At 43.3% G+C, this 17,197-nt stretch overlaps 1 protein-coding gene across 1 annotated transcript in view; it reads right to left on the bottom strand.

Moving 5' to 3' along the window:
- Nucleotides 1-5,260: 5,260 nt before the first annotated feature.
- Nucleotides 5,261-17,197, bottom strand: part of PLEKHO1 (pleckstrin homology domain containing O1) — a 34,339-nt gene continuing 22,402 nt past the window's right edge. Inside the window, exons 3-6 of the mRNA XM_088474170.1 lie at nucleotides 11,840-11,980; nucleotides 10,876-10,980; nucleotides 9,343-9,444; nucleotides 5,261-6,398 (exon numbers count right to left, since the gene is read on the bottom strand). Of these exons, the coding sequence (XP_088330296.1) occupies nucleotides 5,703-6,398; nucleotides 9,343-9,444; nucleotides 10,876-10,980; nucleotides 11,840-11,980 (1,044 nt within the window). The 3' untranslated portion in view covers nucleotides 5,261-5,702. The remainder of the gene's footprint in view (nucleotides 6,399-9,342; nucleotides 9,445-10,875; nucleotides 10,981-11,839; nucleotides 11,981-17,197) is intronic.

Here is a 17,197-nt window from a genome sequence, read left to right as displayed (position 1 = left end):
ACGACCGGCAATCGTGCCGATGTTCAGGGCGATTTGCCTTCACCCTGGACATCGCATGATTGCCGGTACACACTTGAAAGACAGAACAATTACTGTTCCGTCCTTCCTTAACTTGTACAGGCTCACATGCGATATCCTATGATTGACTGTGCAGCACAGCCAATCGCACGATATCGCATGCGAGCGCGGGTACGAGCAAATTGGGCATACACACCGCACGATATGCCCGATTTGTCATTCCGATTTGGCTAAATCGGGCCGATATCGTACAGGTGTGTATGCACCCTTAGATTCCAGGACTCTGTGAAAGTAAAAATAACCACAGACGACAATGTGGGGTTTTTTTTCTATAAAATCTCCATATCGTTTATTTAGAATCACAGCTTTGTAATCTGTAACATTTCTGCTATCGGCGGCTGGCCAGGGAGGAACCGAAAGCCCAAAATACAGTATCAGTGCAGATATCTTCCCTGGCGGAAGAAGAGAAAGCTTGACAGATTGTACAAACTTTTATATAGAAGGAAAAAAAAAAAAAAACACAACGTATACAGGATATAGAATGTTAATAATGAAGTTGCATTACAAATTAGCAATAGCATAGGATGCAATATTTAAGATTTATCGTCACCTACACACCGTAGGGGCAGCCATTTTGTGGGATGAACCATTAATTCATGAGATTGCAGCCTAAGAACTGTGTTTTGACATAGTTGAGCCAAGAGCCATTCTGCGCCTCACTGTTATCGTTACTTCCTCTAGGGGCCAAATATTGGTTCAGCCCCCAAACTGGCTCGCTCCACCGTGTTCAAGGGACAAATCCACTTTGAGCACCATGAAACTGTCACAGGGATCAATTGTCGGCAGCAAGAATTCATGAGCGTCAAAACATTGGTGGCTGAGGCAGCTTAAAATGCAGAATATTTTAAATAAACTGGATTAGACAAATTGAACATGCGGTTTTATTCAAACGAATACAGATGACCCCATTAAAAAAAAAAGGCATTTTATAACATACACCTATATATATGTGCACTTACATGTCAATTCCAGTGCCGCTGCACACATTATACATGTTGAAGAGGGAAATGTACTGCGTTTCCTTTATTTAGATGCAAGAACAGATCTGTTTACTCAGACGTTGCTCTCTGCAAGCTGCCATCTTTCAGGGAAAGTCCAACCTACATCAAGTCACCGACTTAAATCAACAAAGAAACTGCTCTTTCAGCACAAATGAGTAACTTATTGTGTTTTCTATACAGAAAAGACGAAAGCAACATGTAGATAGTAAAAGATGCACGAGGGCGCATACCATCAAATAACTTGAAGTGACCTGGGAGGTAGAAATCCCTTTTAATGCAGAATGAAGAGAAAAAATAAATAAATCACAGGTGCTCTACTGCCTCACGGAGTGGGAGATGCCATGACATGATGTAGTCAGCTTCCCTGCGTGTGGGATGCCAACGGGTAAAATACCGGCACCAAAATCCTGACAGTGTCGGGATCCCAGCACTAGAATCCCGACCGCCGGCATCCTGAAGGTATCGGGCGTTAGGCATCAGTGGGAAGGTTAGGCACTAGGGGGGAGGGTTAGGTTTAGGGTGCAGGTAGGGAAAGGTCAGGTTTAGGCACTAGGGTGAAGGTTAGGGTTAGGCATCGGGGAGGGAGAGTTAGGCGTAGGGGCAGAGCCGTAACTAGACTTTTAGGTGCCCTGCGCCAGAAAGAGCATTGGCGCCCCCTCATTTTTCAAAGGGACATAATGCACCCAAAAAAAGGGAATGGCCTCATGGGGAAGGGCCAGGGAAGAGATAGGAGAGGCCAGGAGATGCTGGGGATGAAATAAAAGGAATCTACAAGTGAGAATAATAATAAACAGAAATTTGACAGGTTCAAACAGCGCCCCCTGCCCTGTGGTGCCCTGTGCGATGGCACCGGCCGCACTACCCTAGCTATGGCCCTGACTAGGGGTAAGGGTTAATCTAACCTTCTTTTCTTATGGGTGTCGGTATTCTGACTGTCAGGATGCCGCTGTCGGTATTCTGACCAGCGGCATCCCAACCGCCGGGATCTCATACCCAACCCGCCATGACAGTCTGTGAGAAAGTGGGCAGTAGGTATAACAGGAACACTGTTTTCATGACAACTTCGGTGACTAAATAAAAACTTGTGAGCAGGGGGCGTATTAAGAGAGGGGGCCCGTGTTCATTCCTCATCCGGGGCCCCCTCCTCTCTCCCCGCAGACCACAGCATCAGTAGACTCTGGGCACTAGAGTGTGCCTAGAGTCTACTGCGCATGCGCAGGTTGTCGGGAAAATGGCGCAGCCACCATTTTCCCGGCGATCTCCCAAAACGTCGGGAAAAAAGGCAGTGACTGACATTTTCCGTTATTTTGTGCAGGGCTGAGACACCTGACGCGGGACCGCAGAGAGGTAAGTATTATAAAATATGGGTGCAGGGTGTGGCGTGTGTGCCCCCCCCTGCACCCATTATAGATACGCCCCTGCTTGTGGGTAATAATCTCTGTACTAAGAACCACGGAAAGGCAGCACCAGCACAAGATCCTCATTAAATCCGCAGAACTATTCCGCATTCTAAAAAGGTGGCGGCTATAGTGTTATCACACCAGCAGACAATGGGGGCACATGTGGCCTCAGAACTTAGAGTGACTAATGCAAGGCCCCATCGTCATGAACGTATGAAGGACTGTGCAAAGATCAAACGCAATAGACCTGTGTAAAAGAACAGATCTCTTTACATTTGTGCGTAATGATGTCTATACACCGGAGGAAAAATGTCTTCTAAACAGGAAAAAGGGGACATTCCATTGTCACGTGTATGACGGGGAACTTACCGCACATGCAGAATTGGTAATAAACTAAACTGCCATTTTAGCCTATCCGCTATGGGGTTACATTCTATACAATGAAATAAAATAACAAAAAACTGCTAAAAAAAAATACAATACAAAGCACAGCGCGGCAACTTTCCAGAACAACCAATCACCAACGCACGGTGCAGCCCGCTATTTGTGGCAGAGCCTGATGAAGACACCATGGGACCCCAGCAAAGATACTGGTTTGGGACACCTGCCTCCCCTCCGTTTGTCAATGAAAAAAAAATATGAGATGTTTTTGAATAATCTGAGCCCATCGGTGCTCAATGGACCTTAGGTAGCCTAATGGATGATCCGCCTCAGATTTGTTGGCTGTACTAGCAAACTGACCTCACTGACCGCAGCCTATGAATTCACTGGGAGCTAGTGACATCACTGTGGCAGGCTGTCAATATTGGTTAAGCACACAAAATGGCTGCAGACTAGGCCAAGGCAACTGGTACACTTTACGGTACTGTTATCTGTGCACAATGTGTGTTTTTGTTTCCAGTGAAGCTATCAAAGTATTCCTGCAATGGCCTTAACACAAATGCAATCAATAGCTCAGAATATTATCCCTTTAACTGCCTTTATTTCTCGCTTACAGGGAAAATGCTTGGCATTGAATGGGTAGTCTTTACCTCAGGCATACAAATGTACTCAGGGTCACCTTGAAATCAAATGGAAAACTACCAAATAAAAAAAGACAACTGGCTGCGTCTCTGCACTTCATTGTGAGAACCTTTTCAGTTGCCCCATTCAGGGCCACACAACACCAGGCTTGATGAAACGTTGTTTTCTTCTCCTAAGCCATCAATAGACAACATATCTATACTACATTCTGCACTTTGCCCGTGTGTGTCATCTCAGCCATTTTACTAACAGGAATACAAGACTGCCTCCATTTTGCCACAGGAAGTCCAAATACTACCACTGCATGTTAACAGCAATTGAGATAATAGCACTGTAATAAAAAAAAATAAAAAATGCTTAAATAGCTTTGTGACTTCAGACTACAGACACCGAGCCTATTAATGAAAGAACAGGAAACGTGCTTGGGAAATTGCTCAATGACCACTAGTAAACAAGACTCTACTATGCTTTCATCACCAAACAACACCTCCAATGAAAGCTTAGGCAACACGTGCGACTTACAAGCTGTTGTTGGACTACAAATCCCTGCATGCCCTGATTTCCTTATGGCTGGGGCTTGTAGTATAACAATACCTGGAATAACACAGAGGGGGGGAAACGTAATGACATTTTCCCCATCTTAGTCCCATCTTAGTCAACTTAAATGCAAAGAGAGGGTCTTTAGCGGTCTTCAAACCAGGTCTCCCACAATCCTTTGCCATGTTATGAGTCTAGAATTCAGAGACTTGCGGTGCAACATTTTTAGCAATGTTCCTGACTGAGAAAACTTCTGCAATGCAGATGCTGATTAATATTGTTCTTAAGCTGCTTGTTCATGGACTGCTGGTATATCCTAAAGCATCAATATAACACATCATTAATTAGATCTTTACACAGGGTCCAATTCCGTCTCGCCTATCATTTAAGGCCACTTATGGCAGCCGTACATTTTTTCAGCCGGTGTCTTGACTAACCGACGGTATCAATTTTGGCGTATGAGGAGATCGTTAATAGGTAACATGCCAAAAGTGCGACTGGCACCTTATCCAAGCAGAGCAGCACTAAATTATATCCAGATACCTCTATCTGAAGAAGTTCTTTATCTTATTAAAGATGGCACTAACATTGCAGTGTGAGCAAAAATCAAATCCATATTTTTCTTTAAACGTTATGTTTGAGATGAATGAGTTTGACAGCATCAATTAAAACCGGAAGACAGCACTACCATTATAAACCGTGGCAACATAAAACTAAAATGTGCAGTATATTGAGCCAGAGCACATCTGTCTATGTCACCGATTCACAAAAGGAGTCAGCCATCTTGTAACGGAGTCAGCCATCTTGTAAATGCAGCTTCTGTCGACCCACCAGGAACCAGTGATATCACTGAGGCACTTCCTGCCTCCGTGATGTCACCACTTGTTCGTGAACTGATCCTCAAGGATGGGTTTACTACACAAAATGGCTGCCTACACCGTGTGAAGGCGACAGGTGCACATTAACCTTCTCACAATTATTTCCCCTGATGCTAGATGACCATATCAAGTGTCACCATGCTTATTTGTTGATCATGCTCCAAATGATTAAAAAGGGGACCAGGGGGATGAAACCTGGACAGAAAAAAGTGCATAGTAATACTCAGTACAGATTTATGCTACAACCTAATTAGGTCTGAAGTGGTTAGACACTGAATTCCCTTGACCGTTACGTTGCGGTTTTACGCAGGCAGATAAAAAAAAAAAAACACTGGAACTAAGCTGATGTAAACACATGTATCAATGAAATGGTTTAATATGTATTGGATAGCACATTCTACAAGACTACACAGTGACACATGCCTCAGCCAGCTGCCCACAGCCTACTGCACGCTGCTAGACATCGCTCATCGCGAACACTGTCGAGCGCATAAGGATTCCGGAAGCGCAGGCTACAAGCGAATGTTATTAGACCTCAAGCGCCTCCATGGGGGGGGAATCTCCCTGCATATATAGCAACAGCCTGCTGTGTTCTCCAGCATGTACAGCTGCCCCAAGTGGGGGGGTAAAGAAAAGTGCAAAGCCAAGGGACCTTCCCAGAGGCAGCCCATCTTCTCTCCCCTGGGCTCCTCGGCTCGCCTTGGTCCATGGCTCTGCATTGTGAAGCCAGAAGCAGGTAATATTCCGTTTTTGGAAATGAGAACATTGTGTAACGCCTGTGCCCCTCACATTAGGCTTTTCCTGTAGTGACTGCTCAGTTTCTGTTTAGGGTCTGGGGATTGCAGGTCCGCTTGTTTGTATAGGTCCCTCAGATCCCTAATTTCCTGTAGAACATTCCTGGCCTGCCTCCAGTTGGAAGAGGCTTCTCCTAAAAGCCTCTCAGCTTCTTGCAGGACGTTCTCTGAGTCCACCTTACCAGAGGCCTCCTTTCCCTTTTTTTTCCCTTCCCCACATTCTTTCACCTCGGCGAGAAGTTCCTGAGTTTTATCAATCTTTTGAGCAATCAGTTCCTGTATCCGCACCAACCTCTCCGACTCCGGTAACTTTTTTGGTATTGGTCGGTGTCCAGAAGAGTCCGAGCGGGACAAGATCTCCTCCATGGAGGCAAATTTGTTCTTCTCAGAATAGGACAACTTTTTGGGGACCTGAGGTGTGTAGGTTGTACCCTTGCCAAATGAATCACGGTGCAAAGCCCATTTGTCCCAGGGTACTTGTTCTCGGCCTTGACTGTTCTCCGACCTCCCCTTTTCAGGGCACTTGAGGTTCTCAGAGTCTGATCTGCGGCGGCTAGAAGCCAGCTGGGCCACAGATTTGTCCAGGTCCACCCTGAAGCTCTGCTCACAGCTCTTCTCTTCCGGAGAAGCGTCTTCTTCCTGGATGAGGTCTAAAGTCAGCATACCATCGGACGTTGAGGTAGATGCCTGCCAAGAAGTAAAAGGCGCATATTAACAGCATGAAATATTCTCTAACACAGACTTTCCCAAACTTGGCCATTACAGTCCAGGTGTTTAGGAGATCCATGCTTAAACACAGGTGACTTAATTAGTACCTCAGTCAATTTGATTTGTTCATTTGTACTCGAGCATTGCTATCCTTAAAACCTGGACTGAAATGCCAGATTTTGGGAAACTCTGCTCTAACACATCATTGGCCGAGAGAATGAATCACTATTACTAAATTTACAAAGATATACATATAAATGATCCTGAATAAAATGTCGCTTTAAATTAATTTCTATTTTATAAAAAAAACTAAATCAGTTAGTTGACCAGTACATGTCCTTTTTATCTATAAATCTGTGGCAGGATATTGATAAAATGGGCAAAATGTGTTTTGTTTGGTTGGTTTTTTTTACATTTAAATAGTCATTTTCTAAACAGGATATTAGAAAAGAAAAAAAAAATATATATATTATATATATATATATATATATATCTATATCTATATATATCTCCTGGCAAGCCGAACGATACTCAGCTGTCCGGAAATACTGGCCCGATGCAGTAAGGGTTATCTCAATGCTTTGTGGAGTCAGCCACTGTAGATATGCGCACCCACAGGCAGGCTGGCTGGCAGGCTTTCCGCTTTCCCACATGTGATTTTGGCTTTCCGATTCAATAATGTAAAAAAAAAAAAAAAAATGACTGAAAAAAATTAGAAACAAAATATCTATAGAAAAAAATTTAAATAATTCAAAAATTTAAAAATAAAAAAATACTATTCAAATACACACTTTTATTAATTCAATCTGTTATTGCTACCCTAACATGGCTATTGCCGGTGAAATGGATATTATCTCCAGCCGCAGGCCTTTGTTATGTAGGGAGAAGCACCCTGTTTTCACCTTAAAAAAAAAAAAAAAAAATTGCTCTGCTTAGAGGCGGATTCAATTAGCCACAAAAAGCCGAGCTCATTGAAAAGCGCAATGTTTTGCGCCTCATTTGCATAATTTTAGCCTGCTTATTCAATGCGCGCACCCACTTTTCACCCCATTCAATTGTAAAACAGGTGAAAACGCATATGGGCGAATGGCGGAACTGATGAAAAGGTCAGTTTTTTTGGCTGAAAAAAGTCTGTACCCCCAATAAAGCCTAACTGACCCGGGGAATCAATATAGAAGTGTATTATTAGTCATACTAAATGTAATTAGGGAATCAGTATGAAATAACGGCGGCCCTGTGGCCAACAGTTCGAATCCCGGCAGCGCCTGGCCGACAAAAGCAGAGTTCCCGGCAGCGGAAGCCCGACAGCGCTGGAAATCCCTATCGTCCCTAAGGTAAGTATCTACTAACCTAACCTAACCCCCTAACCCTCCTTAGGGGTGCCTAACCCTAACCTCCCCCCCAAGTGCCTAACCCTAACCCCCCCTTCCCCGCTGCCTAAACCTAAGTCCCCCGGGGGGTGTCTAACCCTCCCTCCCCCTAGCCTAACCCTAACCCTCCCGGGGTGGTGCCTAACCCTAAGTCCCCCCCGGGAGCCCTAAACCTAAGCCTCCCGCCCGCGGCTGTCCGCTGGAGGTGCCTGGCATCCCTTCGACCGGGATGCCGGGCGCCGGTCTCCCGGCGTTGGGTAAATGACAGGCGTCTAGATACAGACACTGTTCATTTATCCCACGCCGGGATAAAGCAATCGGGAAGCCGGCTGTCGGGATTAAGACAGTCGGTTTTCCGATTGCAACCCGTAATTAGGGATCTTATTTTGAGTGAAAGGCTGTTATATGCATATAGGCATAAGTGTGGAAAAATGATATTAAGCAATGTCTTTTATGAAAAATAATTGCTGTAGATAAATTGGGGTACAGGTAAATGGATACTAGTATATTTTGGGGTTTGTAATGTGCAGAATTACAAAATTTAAAAAATACAACTGCTGCCCTCCTGCAATCCTAAAAACACCTGTCCCATCCATACAGCACCCCAAAATACCAGTCCCAGTACCTTAGCCCTAGTTTCCAACACTTTTTACATTTTTCCTCCAAAAAATTACGTGTCTTTTTTGGGGTGAATTAAGAATTTTCTTTTACTTTCCCCTAATTAGTCATTAGGGGGTGCCCAAAGGGTTCTGAATCAAGTCCCCACTTTTTTTTACTCAAGAATAGGGATTTAGCACTTCGTTTCTCTTGCCTTTTGGTGGAGAAAATTTTTTTTGCCTATGGAGTATTCGCCTAGGCGAAAACGTCCTGGAAACAGGCGAAACCTTTTAGCCGATCGCAGCTTTTCGCCACTGAAATGAATACAGGCCTACAGGGACACAATCATCCACTTCAGCTGAGAGGCTGACTGGGTCAGAGTTCACAGGTTATAGGTCACAGTAAACCGCAATGACCCCATTTTTGACATGGTGGCGCACCTGTCATTGACGACGGCTTAGAGGCCGTGTGCACTTCAAATATTTTGTTTAAAGAATAAAATCTACTTAGCCTAGTGACCCTGGGATGTATTATTACCAACATAAAACAGCAGGTGATGCGCCAAGACCCCGGCTGCCTCGGGACAATATCATGGCCTAGATCCCAGAGCTATTAAATGTCAGCATTTTTGTGAAAAAAAAAAAAACATTACATAAAGGAAGAATGGCGTAACATTTTCTTAATAACGATTAAATCATTTTTATCCAGGCCGCTTGCCCAAAACTTGTCAAATAATTTGTACTTCAAAAAATCAACCTCAATGGGTCACCTTCTCCGCTAAAGCGTTTTGTTGGCAACCGCCCTTCTCCATGCCCAAAATGCATTTCCAATCGGTAGCCCGACGGGCATCATGGAAAACATAGATTAGCTACAGTTTTTCCGCATATATTTGCCTCTTTCTGATAGCAATGAATCAGTCGTTGAGTTCACAAATCTGCCATTTGCAGCATACGTACCACTGCCATAAGGTGACCTCTGGTCGGGGGACGTCTGGAGTGTTGTATTTTCGCTCTATCCCGGGTCGGATGGGCCAGATAGCTTTCTTCTTCCACCGTGACCTAACGGCGACAATGTAGAAAGAATAGACATCTCAATAGTGCTCCTATATTCAGTCACCAAAAGGGGGCAGTGTATGCGACTTCCCAACTGTAGACTAAAGATAATATGGTAAGGGGGCGGGGGAGGGGTTGCTTGTGACAGGTTACAGCAAAAATTCCCGATAACAATTGTTCACAGGATGCAAACTACTCATCTGACCAGCAATTTGGGCAGCCCTCGGGGTGTGAAACCTGTGTGGTTAGAAGCAGACTTCGCCTGGATTGAAAGGCCCGCTATATATGCTGGCAGGACGTTTACAATTGCGCAAATATCACTTCAATACCACTTCCTGTCAAGTGTGAGGTTCACGTCATTTTATTATGGAAATTCAGTACATGTTATATATAGACAAACAAGCAGATTAACAAAAAAATAAATAAATAATTAGTGACTCACACACTAACACAATGACACAACTGCTCAAACAGATTGAACTCTGGGCCTGATTCAGACCCACTCGCGAGCGCACAGCGCTCGCAAGCTGGTCAATGGTCCCCCACTGCGCATGCGCACGCCGTAGCCGGCTCCGGCGTGCGCGAGACCCAGCCAGCGACGGGAGCTCCGTCGCTACGGGTCTCGCACCAAAGCGGGGCAGCTGTCGATTGTGATTGACAGCTTGCCCCGTTTTGGAGGCGGGCAGGGGGGGTGGCTGGCCAAACGGAGGCGTTCCCGAAGGAACGCCTGCCGTTTGGGGGAGGCCCCACTGACTTTACGAGTGATGTCAGTGGTGAGCTTCCGGCTCTATTAGAGCCGAAAGCTCACTGGGGCTTGCGGGAACGAGGCCCTACCACATGGGTCTTGTCGCAAGCCCCGATGGTCGTGACCATCGCGACCACCACCTGGCCGTTCACTAAAGCTGTGGGTGGTCACCCACAGCTATGCGAACGGCCAGGAGGCAGTCTTTAAAAAAAAAAAAAAAAAACAGGGACACCCTGATTCAGAGCGAGCGCTCTTAAAGAGCGTCCGGCTGTGAATCAGGCCCTCTCTACCCACCAAAATAAAAAAAATAAAAAAAACGACATAGATCATGTAAAATACAAAAAAAAACACCTCACAGTACACCAATAATTGACTCTGTACATGTGTCGGAACTTGGGCATAAAGGGCATACAGAAGGAACGCGGTGGTAGGAGCCCATGCTTAATGGGTGTATACAGCCACGACAAGGGTTTGGCCAGCCACAGGGGGTGTGACCAACCACTACTGAGGCTTGGCCAATCATTAGAAAGACATAGCCTGCAAACAACATGGATACTACAGGTTATATTAATTGCAAACCACCTGCTCAATGGTTGGGTGTCCCCTAGTGTGAAAGTAAAATATAAAATTTTTCAAAAAGATAACAGAAAGGGGCGAGCCGCAAGGTCGCAGTCCCCAAGGACACCGCTTACCTCATCTAAGATTCGGTTCTTTGCTCGAGTGATCGCAGAGTTCAAGGCATTGATCCAAGATTCCTTCTCCTCAGGGCTGACCGCGAGGAAGATCAGGTTCGGTGCCTAAGAAACAAAATGAATGGCTCCATTACTTTACAATAACTGTGATCTGATACATGGAACAAGCACACTGAAAGGCTTGTTTATTAGGTTAAATTAAATATAATTATATGTGTGATGTTCCAAAGGCCTTAAAGAGGTCCCCCACTAAAGATGCGCTAGTTCTCCCTGAAACCCAGCTTCATGTACCATTTGCTGCACAGACCGGGCACACGTGTTGTTTGAGAAAGCAAAGCAGTCTTTAGGTAGTCTGACAGATCACAAGACATGAAGGACAATAACACCAACAGCTGAGGACGAGTTGGGGGACAGAGGGATCAGTGAGGCAGGTTCCAGAAGGAATAAGTGTTAGCTGCCTCCTGTACTAGTCCAACAACAATAACAGCTGCCTATTCTCTGTAATGTGCTGACTAAAGTAGATCTGATCTAACAAACTAATTAAAACAGGTCAGTATTATGACTAAATGTTACATCTGCAGACTATATAAATATAGTGGGGGAAGGTGTTATTATTATTGAAAGACATTGCCACTGCTTAATGGTGTGTGTGTTACAGTCCCCTGCACATAGTGCAGCCATTTTGTGGGCCGAACCAATCTCTCCTCGCCAAGAGCTAATGGATGTAGCTGGAGTCTGCATATTGTGCCAGTTCACAAAATGGCTGCTTGGAACCTTGAACTTTATTGAATATGCCCTTAACATTTCAACATTATACAAATAAAATAGATGACAGTATCGCACTCCTGTCCTTACTGAAGTGTTATTCATGCAAATTTTATTCCTAACAACTTTTAAGACTGAGCAAACTTCATGTCATCTGGTTCCCTGTATAAAAGATGTGGGCGTAAGAGGGGCAGCGTACCGTGTTCCCCGGTTGCTTTGACCGCACAAGGGAAAACCGGCTATGGTTCTTCTTGGACCTGCTCCTGGATTTCCGCAGTTCCTCACACTTCTCGTAGTCACTTAGATCAAAAAGGTCTTGCCCATTCTTTTCATCTTTTACCTAGAAGACATGGTGTCAGAAGACAGTTATTGGTCAGGTCAAGAAGGCTTTAAACGAGGAATCACATTTTTTAAGAAAGTACCATTTTCTTGAAATCAAAGAGAAATACATGTATAGGTGTAATCCAGAAAGGTACTAATCCAACATCTTTCAAGGAACTGGAAGTGAGGGGGCATAAAGAAAAAGCTGAATACCGGTGCCGGAATCCCAACAGCAATCAGAATCCCGACCGCTGGCATCCCAACAGTAAAAATCAGGCTTAGGGGTTAGGCACTAGGGGGAGGTATAGGCTGCCGGAGGGGAGGTTTAGGCTGCGGATGGGGGTGGGGGGTGGAATTAGGGGGAGGGTTAGAGTTAGTATACTTACTTACTTCTGTCGGGATTCTGACAGCCGGCATCCCGTACCCAATCCCTGGGGTCATGTCATGTTGGAGATCAATATTCAGTATGTGCAGAATGTAATAGAATTGTATTATGGTTACATCTAATGGTAAAGTAATTTTGGGGATGAAAAGCTTCTAGGAACCTTCCAGTTGGCGCCTACATTAAAAAATAAAAATACTAAAAAAAAAAAATGGTCTACAGTCTGAGACTCACATTTTATTTTTTTTATGGGGATCTTCTTATGTTATGAGACTCTGGCTTCAACAAAATGGCCGCCAGTATTCATACTACTTTTTATTTATTTTTTTACCTCTGAAATGAAAGGAAGGACTCCTTTGAGGTTTATTGGCTCCCGAGAGTGCTGTGAAGCACTTAGTCACTACTTGTAAACCGATTGGTAAAAAGTGTTTTCATTTTAATTAGAGTTCAGGGGACATTAGTATTCATTTTGTAGAGTTGCATTCACTTACAAGGTTTAATATTCATTTGGTAAGATAGTCGGAATGTCCTACATCTGCACAAAATGTCATATAATTGAATTATCAGTGGTTATGTTGGGTAGTTTCAATTCCTCATGCAACCAGGGGTGTCGCTTATAGAAGAAAAGTGGTTATAATGTACATGGGCAGCCGAGGAAGAGCACCCCCACACCCACAAGATGATGTGAACATGCTCCCTCCAGCGGGCATCACAGCATGTAACGATAGGTACCCATATACTCTCAAAAGCATGTGGCCCTGCCCCCACACACTTGACCACACTTCCTGCTACCTGGGCCCAATAGATCTCCTGGCAGCACTGAGTGCCCACAACATGCCTGAAGATTAACTTGCCCAACAGCAAGATGTTGCTGCCACTGGATTATATGAGTGTGCATTATACACTGAGATCTGGCTTGTAAGCCACAGCAATTTCCATTACAGAGCTGTCTGTGGGCCAGTTGTGGGATAATCACACAGGAGCGTGTGTTACGTTCCTGCAAACCTTTTGTGTACTCTGTAGCAGCCACTTTTGCAGTTTACTTGGGGGTTATTCCACAGGGTCCCTGAAATACTAATGTTGGAGGGATCTTTTCAAAGGAAACACTATTCCCTCAAAATAAGGGAAAATGGACAATTAGGGGTATATTTACTAAAGTGCGGGTTTTTTACTAGTGGAGTTGTTGCCCATGGCAACCAGATCCTACTTAACATTTAACTAGCACCTTCTAGAAGATAATAGCTAGAATCTGATTGGTTGCTATGGGCAACATCTGCACTTCTAAAAACCCGCACTTTAGTAAATATACCCCTAACATTATGAATTGGAGCGTTGCGTTATTCCCAAAGAGTTTCATTTCAGTAGTATAAAAGGAATTAAAGCTGCACAAAATAAGTAGTATCCCTTTTTGTTATTTGAATAGAAAGATTACAGACCAGTCACAAGGGGAGCGGTATCAAACCTTGGTGAGAAATAAAATGGAGAAATTGCCAATAACATCCAATCAGCCGCTAGCTGTCATTTATCTAGCACGGTCTATGTAACGACAGTAAGAAGCTGACTGGTTGCTATGGGTAACCTCCATGATTTGATACATCTCTTCCACAATCTAGAATTCTAAAGACATCATTTATGTTCCATTACTAACTGTGATATCCCTTTGTAAAGCCACCCCGTTATTCTTCTCCATTGGCACTGAGCTTTTCTAGATTGTTAGCCCCCTGAGATATGGATGAGAAGCACGTCCCCCACCTCAGGTTGATGCTTTGATAGATTGCACTGTGGTATGTCTGGGGCACTGATCAATAGACCATCAATACAGCATTTGTCTTCCAAATGGAGCTTCCTGGAACGCACATGTCCTGTTAACCTCTTCACTGCTGAATCTTGTCGCTGGGTAACAGTGGGTGGCCATGACTGGAGGTACTGTACCCGTAAGAGGACCAGCATGTTCTAGCTGTGCTATTACTGACAGGAGCCTCATGTGCTTATAGAAACCACAGGATAACCATTAGCAGGATGCACTAACAGACAAGTACATTAGGGTGCAAGGATAGGAGAGCCGCAACTCACGGTTACAGATCTGTTAGTCCCCGTTGAACATGCAGGAAAGATGGGGGAGATTTTGGCCCGTTTTCCCATCAGGCAGTCAGACAGGCCAAAACCAGCACAGATCCGGCAACAATGCCCGATATACGATTCTTTATGCTATTGCTGCAATCGATGGAATTCATACAGAGACGCCCACCGATTGTGGCGCTAATCCGACACTTTAAGGCGCACCATCGGAGGCACGTTGGTAACACCACTGAACATTGATTGCAACAATCCTATGGAGGCGCAGAATATTTGTCTAAACATGGCTAATGAAATCGGTGCAAACACTTCGAAAAGAGCCGCAGTTGCTGTCCGCGACACTCCCGCGTCTGGCTAGCCACTCCCCTGTTACCTCCCAGAAACGTCCTCTCACTGTGACTAAATTTGTTCTGCATCCTCCGGCGCGAACCATCGGAACGTTTAATTACGAATGGATAAATATAGTGCTAAACACACCTGTGGTACCTCCTTGACATTAACATTTGACATTAATCCTAGGGAACCACTCCTGGCCAGGTGTGGTATGATATGTCGGCACTCAGCATGTCGACATGGACGTTGAGTCAACATGTGACATGTTAACATGCATAATAGATATTTATTTGTAGAAAAAAAAGGAAATCAATTTGGAATTGGGTGCACTCAATCCCTCAAGCAAAGATAAAATAATTAAATCTTTATTAGAAATGTTTTTAAAAGAAAAATCTTTTTCCTCGGGCCTCATAAATCACAATATAGGTACTAATTTTTACTTCTCTTTAATAAATCATTTTTATTATTATAATGTGCCCTTACCTAGGGTCATGTGAACCGAAGTATAAAATTGATAGATATGTGTAAAGATATGAAGTAATAAAGAGTGGAAAAAAAAAAGTGAATAAGAAATAAAATAGTTTTTTAAAAGACCAAACTGTGTGCTGTCCTTATTAACACATATATAATATATTATTTGAAGATCAGTGTGTTAAGCTGCATACACACACAACGATTTGTTACCAACGATTTTATGAACGAATTTCTGTCAGATTATAGGTGCGTACACTCTGGGCGATAAAGTGGACGACTGAACGATAACTATATCGTTCAGTCGTTCACTAGATCGTCCAATTTTTACACCAAAACGATGACGACGATGCGCATTCCCGCGGGTCGTTCATCATTGTCGTTCATCGGGCAAACATGCAGGCCAACCTGACGATATCGTCAGGTTGCTGCATGTTGGGGAATGGGGGAGAGAGCCGGGCGCTGAACGATATCGTTAATCTGACTGCAAACACATCAGATGTCAGATATCATTATCTGACCATCGGGAACGCGCATCGTTCAGACATGTCAGATATGTCAGATTTTCCTTCAGATATGAACGATTTTTTAAATAGTTATCGTTCAGAACTGAAGAAAAATCTGACCGTGTGTATGCTCCATAACTCAGAAAGTAAACGATTTTTTCAACGATTGAACGATAAACGATACGTTAATGATAATTGTTCAAAAGATCGTTGTGTGTGTATGCACCTTAAAGGCACACATCCACTAGAAGATATGAAAACGACTGCACAATTACGACATTGTAATCGTGCAGTCGTTTGTCTGTGATGAGCCTGCACTGAACAAGCAGTCATTCAGTGCAGGCTCATCAATCATCTGCAAACATGCTGAACCTGATGATATCGTCAGGTTGTACAGCATGTTTGCACGATGACAGATGTCTAAACGACCAGCTGGAGCGCACATCGCTGGTCGTTTAAGACATTTTTGCAAAGGATTTGCAAGCGATTTATGAACGATTGAACAATGTCGTTATCGTTCAATCGCTCAAATAAATCCTCTAGTGGATGTGCGTCTTTAGTCATAAGGGTGATTAATGATTCTGAGTGATAACACCTAGCTTCATGTAGTATAGAGGTGTTTTGAAAGCTTTTGCTACAATTTAAGAACAAAGTATCCACTGAATCATTCACTGTCACATACTATACAAATGTTTCAATACGTCCACAGATGGAATACACGCTGGTTGTTTCACAAGAAGATAGCGCTCTAATCTATTTAAATAAAAAAAACATATTTATTTCATAATGTCATCGTTCCTCTGGTGTATACTCAAGCTTAATTCAAAGTAGTTTGTTGCATAAATATATATATTTTTCTAATCACGTGTGCCGTCTCATAGACAACAAACATCCTTATGACTTATAACACACTGAACTTCAAATAATATATATGTGTTAATAAGGACAGCACACGGTTTGGTCTTTTAAAAAAAAAAACTATTTTTTATTTATTTTTCTTTTTTTTTCCACTCGTTATTACTTCATATCTTTACACATATCTATCAATTTTATACTTCGCTTCACATGACCCTAGGTAAGGGCATATTATAATAATAAAAATTATTCCTTAAAGAGAAATAAAAAATTAGTACCTATGTTGTGATTTATGAGGCCTGAGATAAAAAGATTTTTCTTTTAAAAACATTCTAATAAATATTTGATTATTTTATATTTGCTGGAGGGATGGAGTGCACCCAATTCCAAATTGATTTCCATTTTTCTACAAATAAATATATATTCTTTGAATCAACGGGTAGCACCTATAGATATATAAATTGTGTGTTCTATAGGGATAGAATCAGTAATTTATTCCTCATCTATAAATACAAGTGATAAGTATTAACCTGGTGCGGGATTTCCTCCCCCTATTTTCTAAACATGCATAATAGGCCTGATTCAGATACCATTCTCCGATGGTCTACGGACT

This window comes from Taudactylus pleione, unplaced genomic scaffold, assembly GCF_031769625.1.
Source record: "Taudactylus pleione unplaced genomic scaffold, aTauple2 ptg000148l, whole genome shotgun sequence".
NCBI lineage: Eukaryota > Metazoa > Chordata > Amphibia > Anura > Myobatrachidae > Taudactylus > Taudactylus pleione.
Note: the sequence above shows the minus strand (reverse complement) of the source record. Positions and strands in the feature narration are given on the sequence as shown.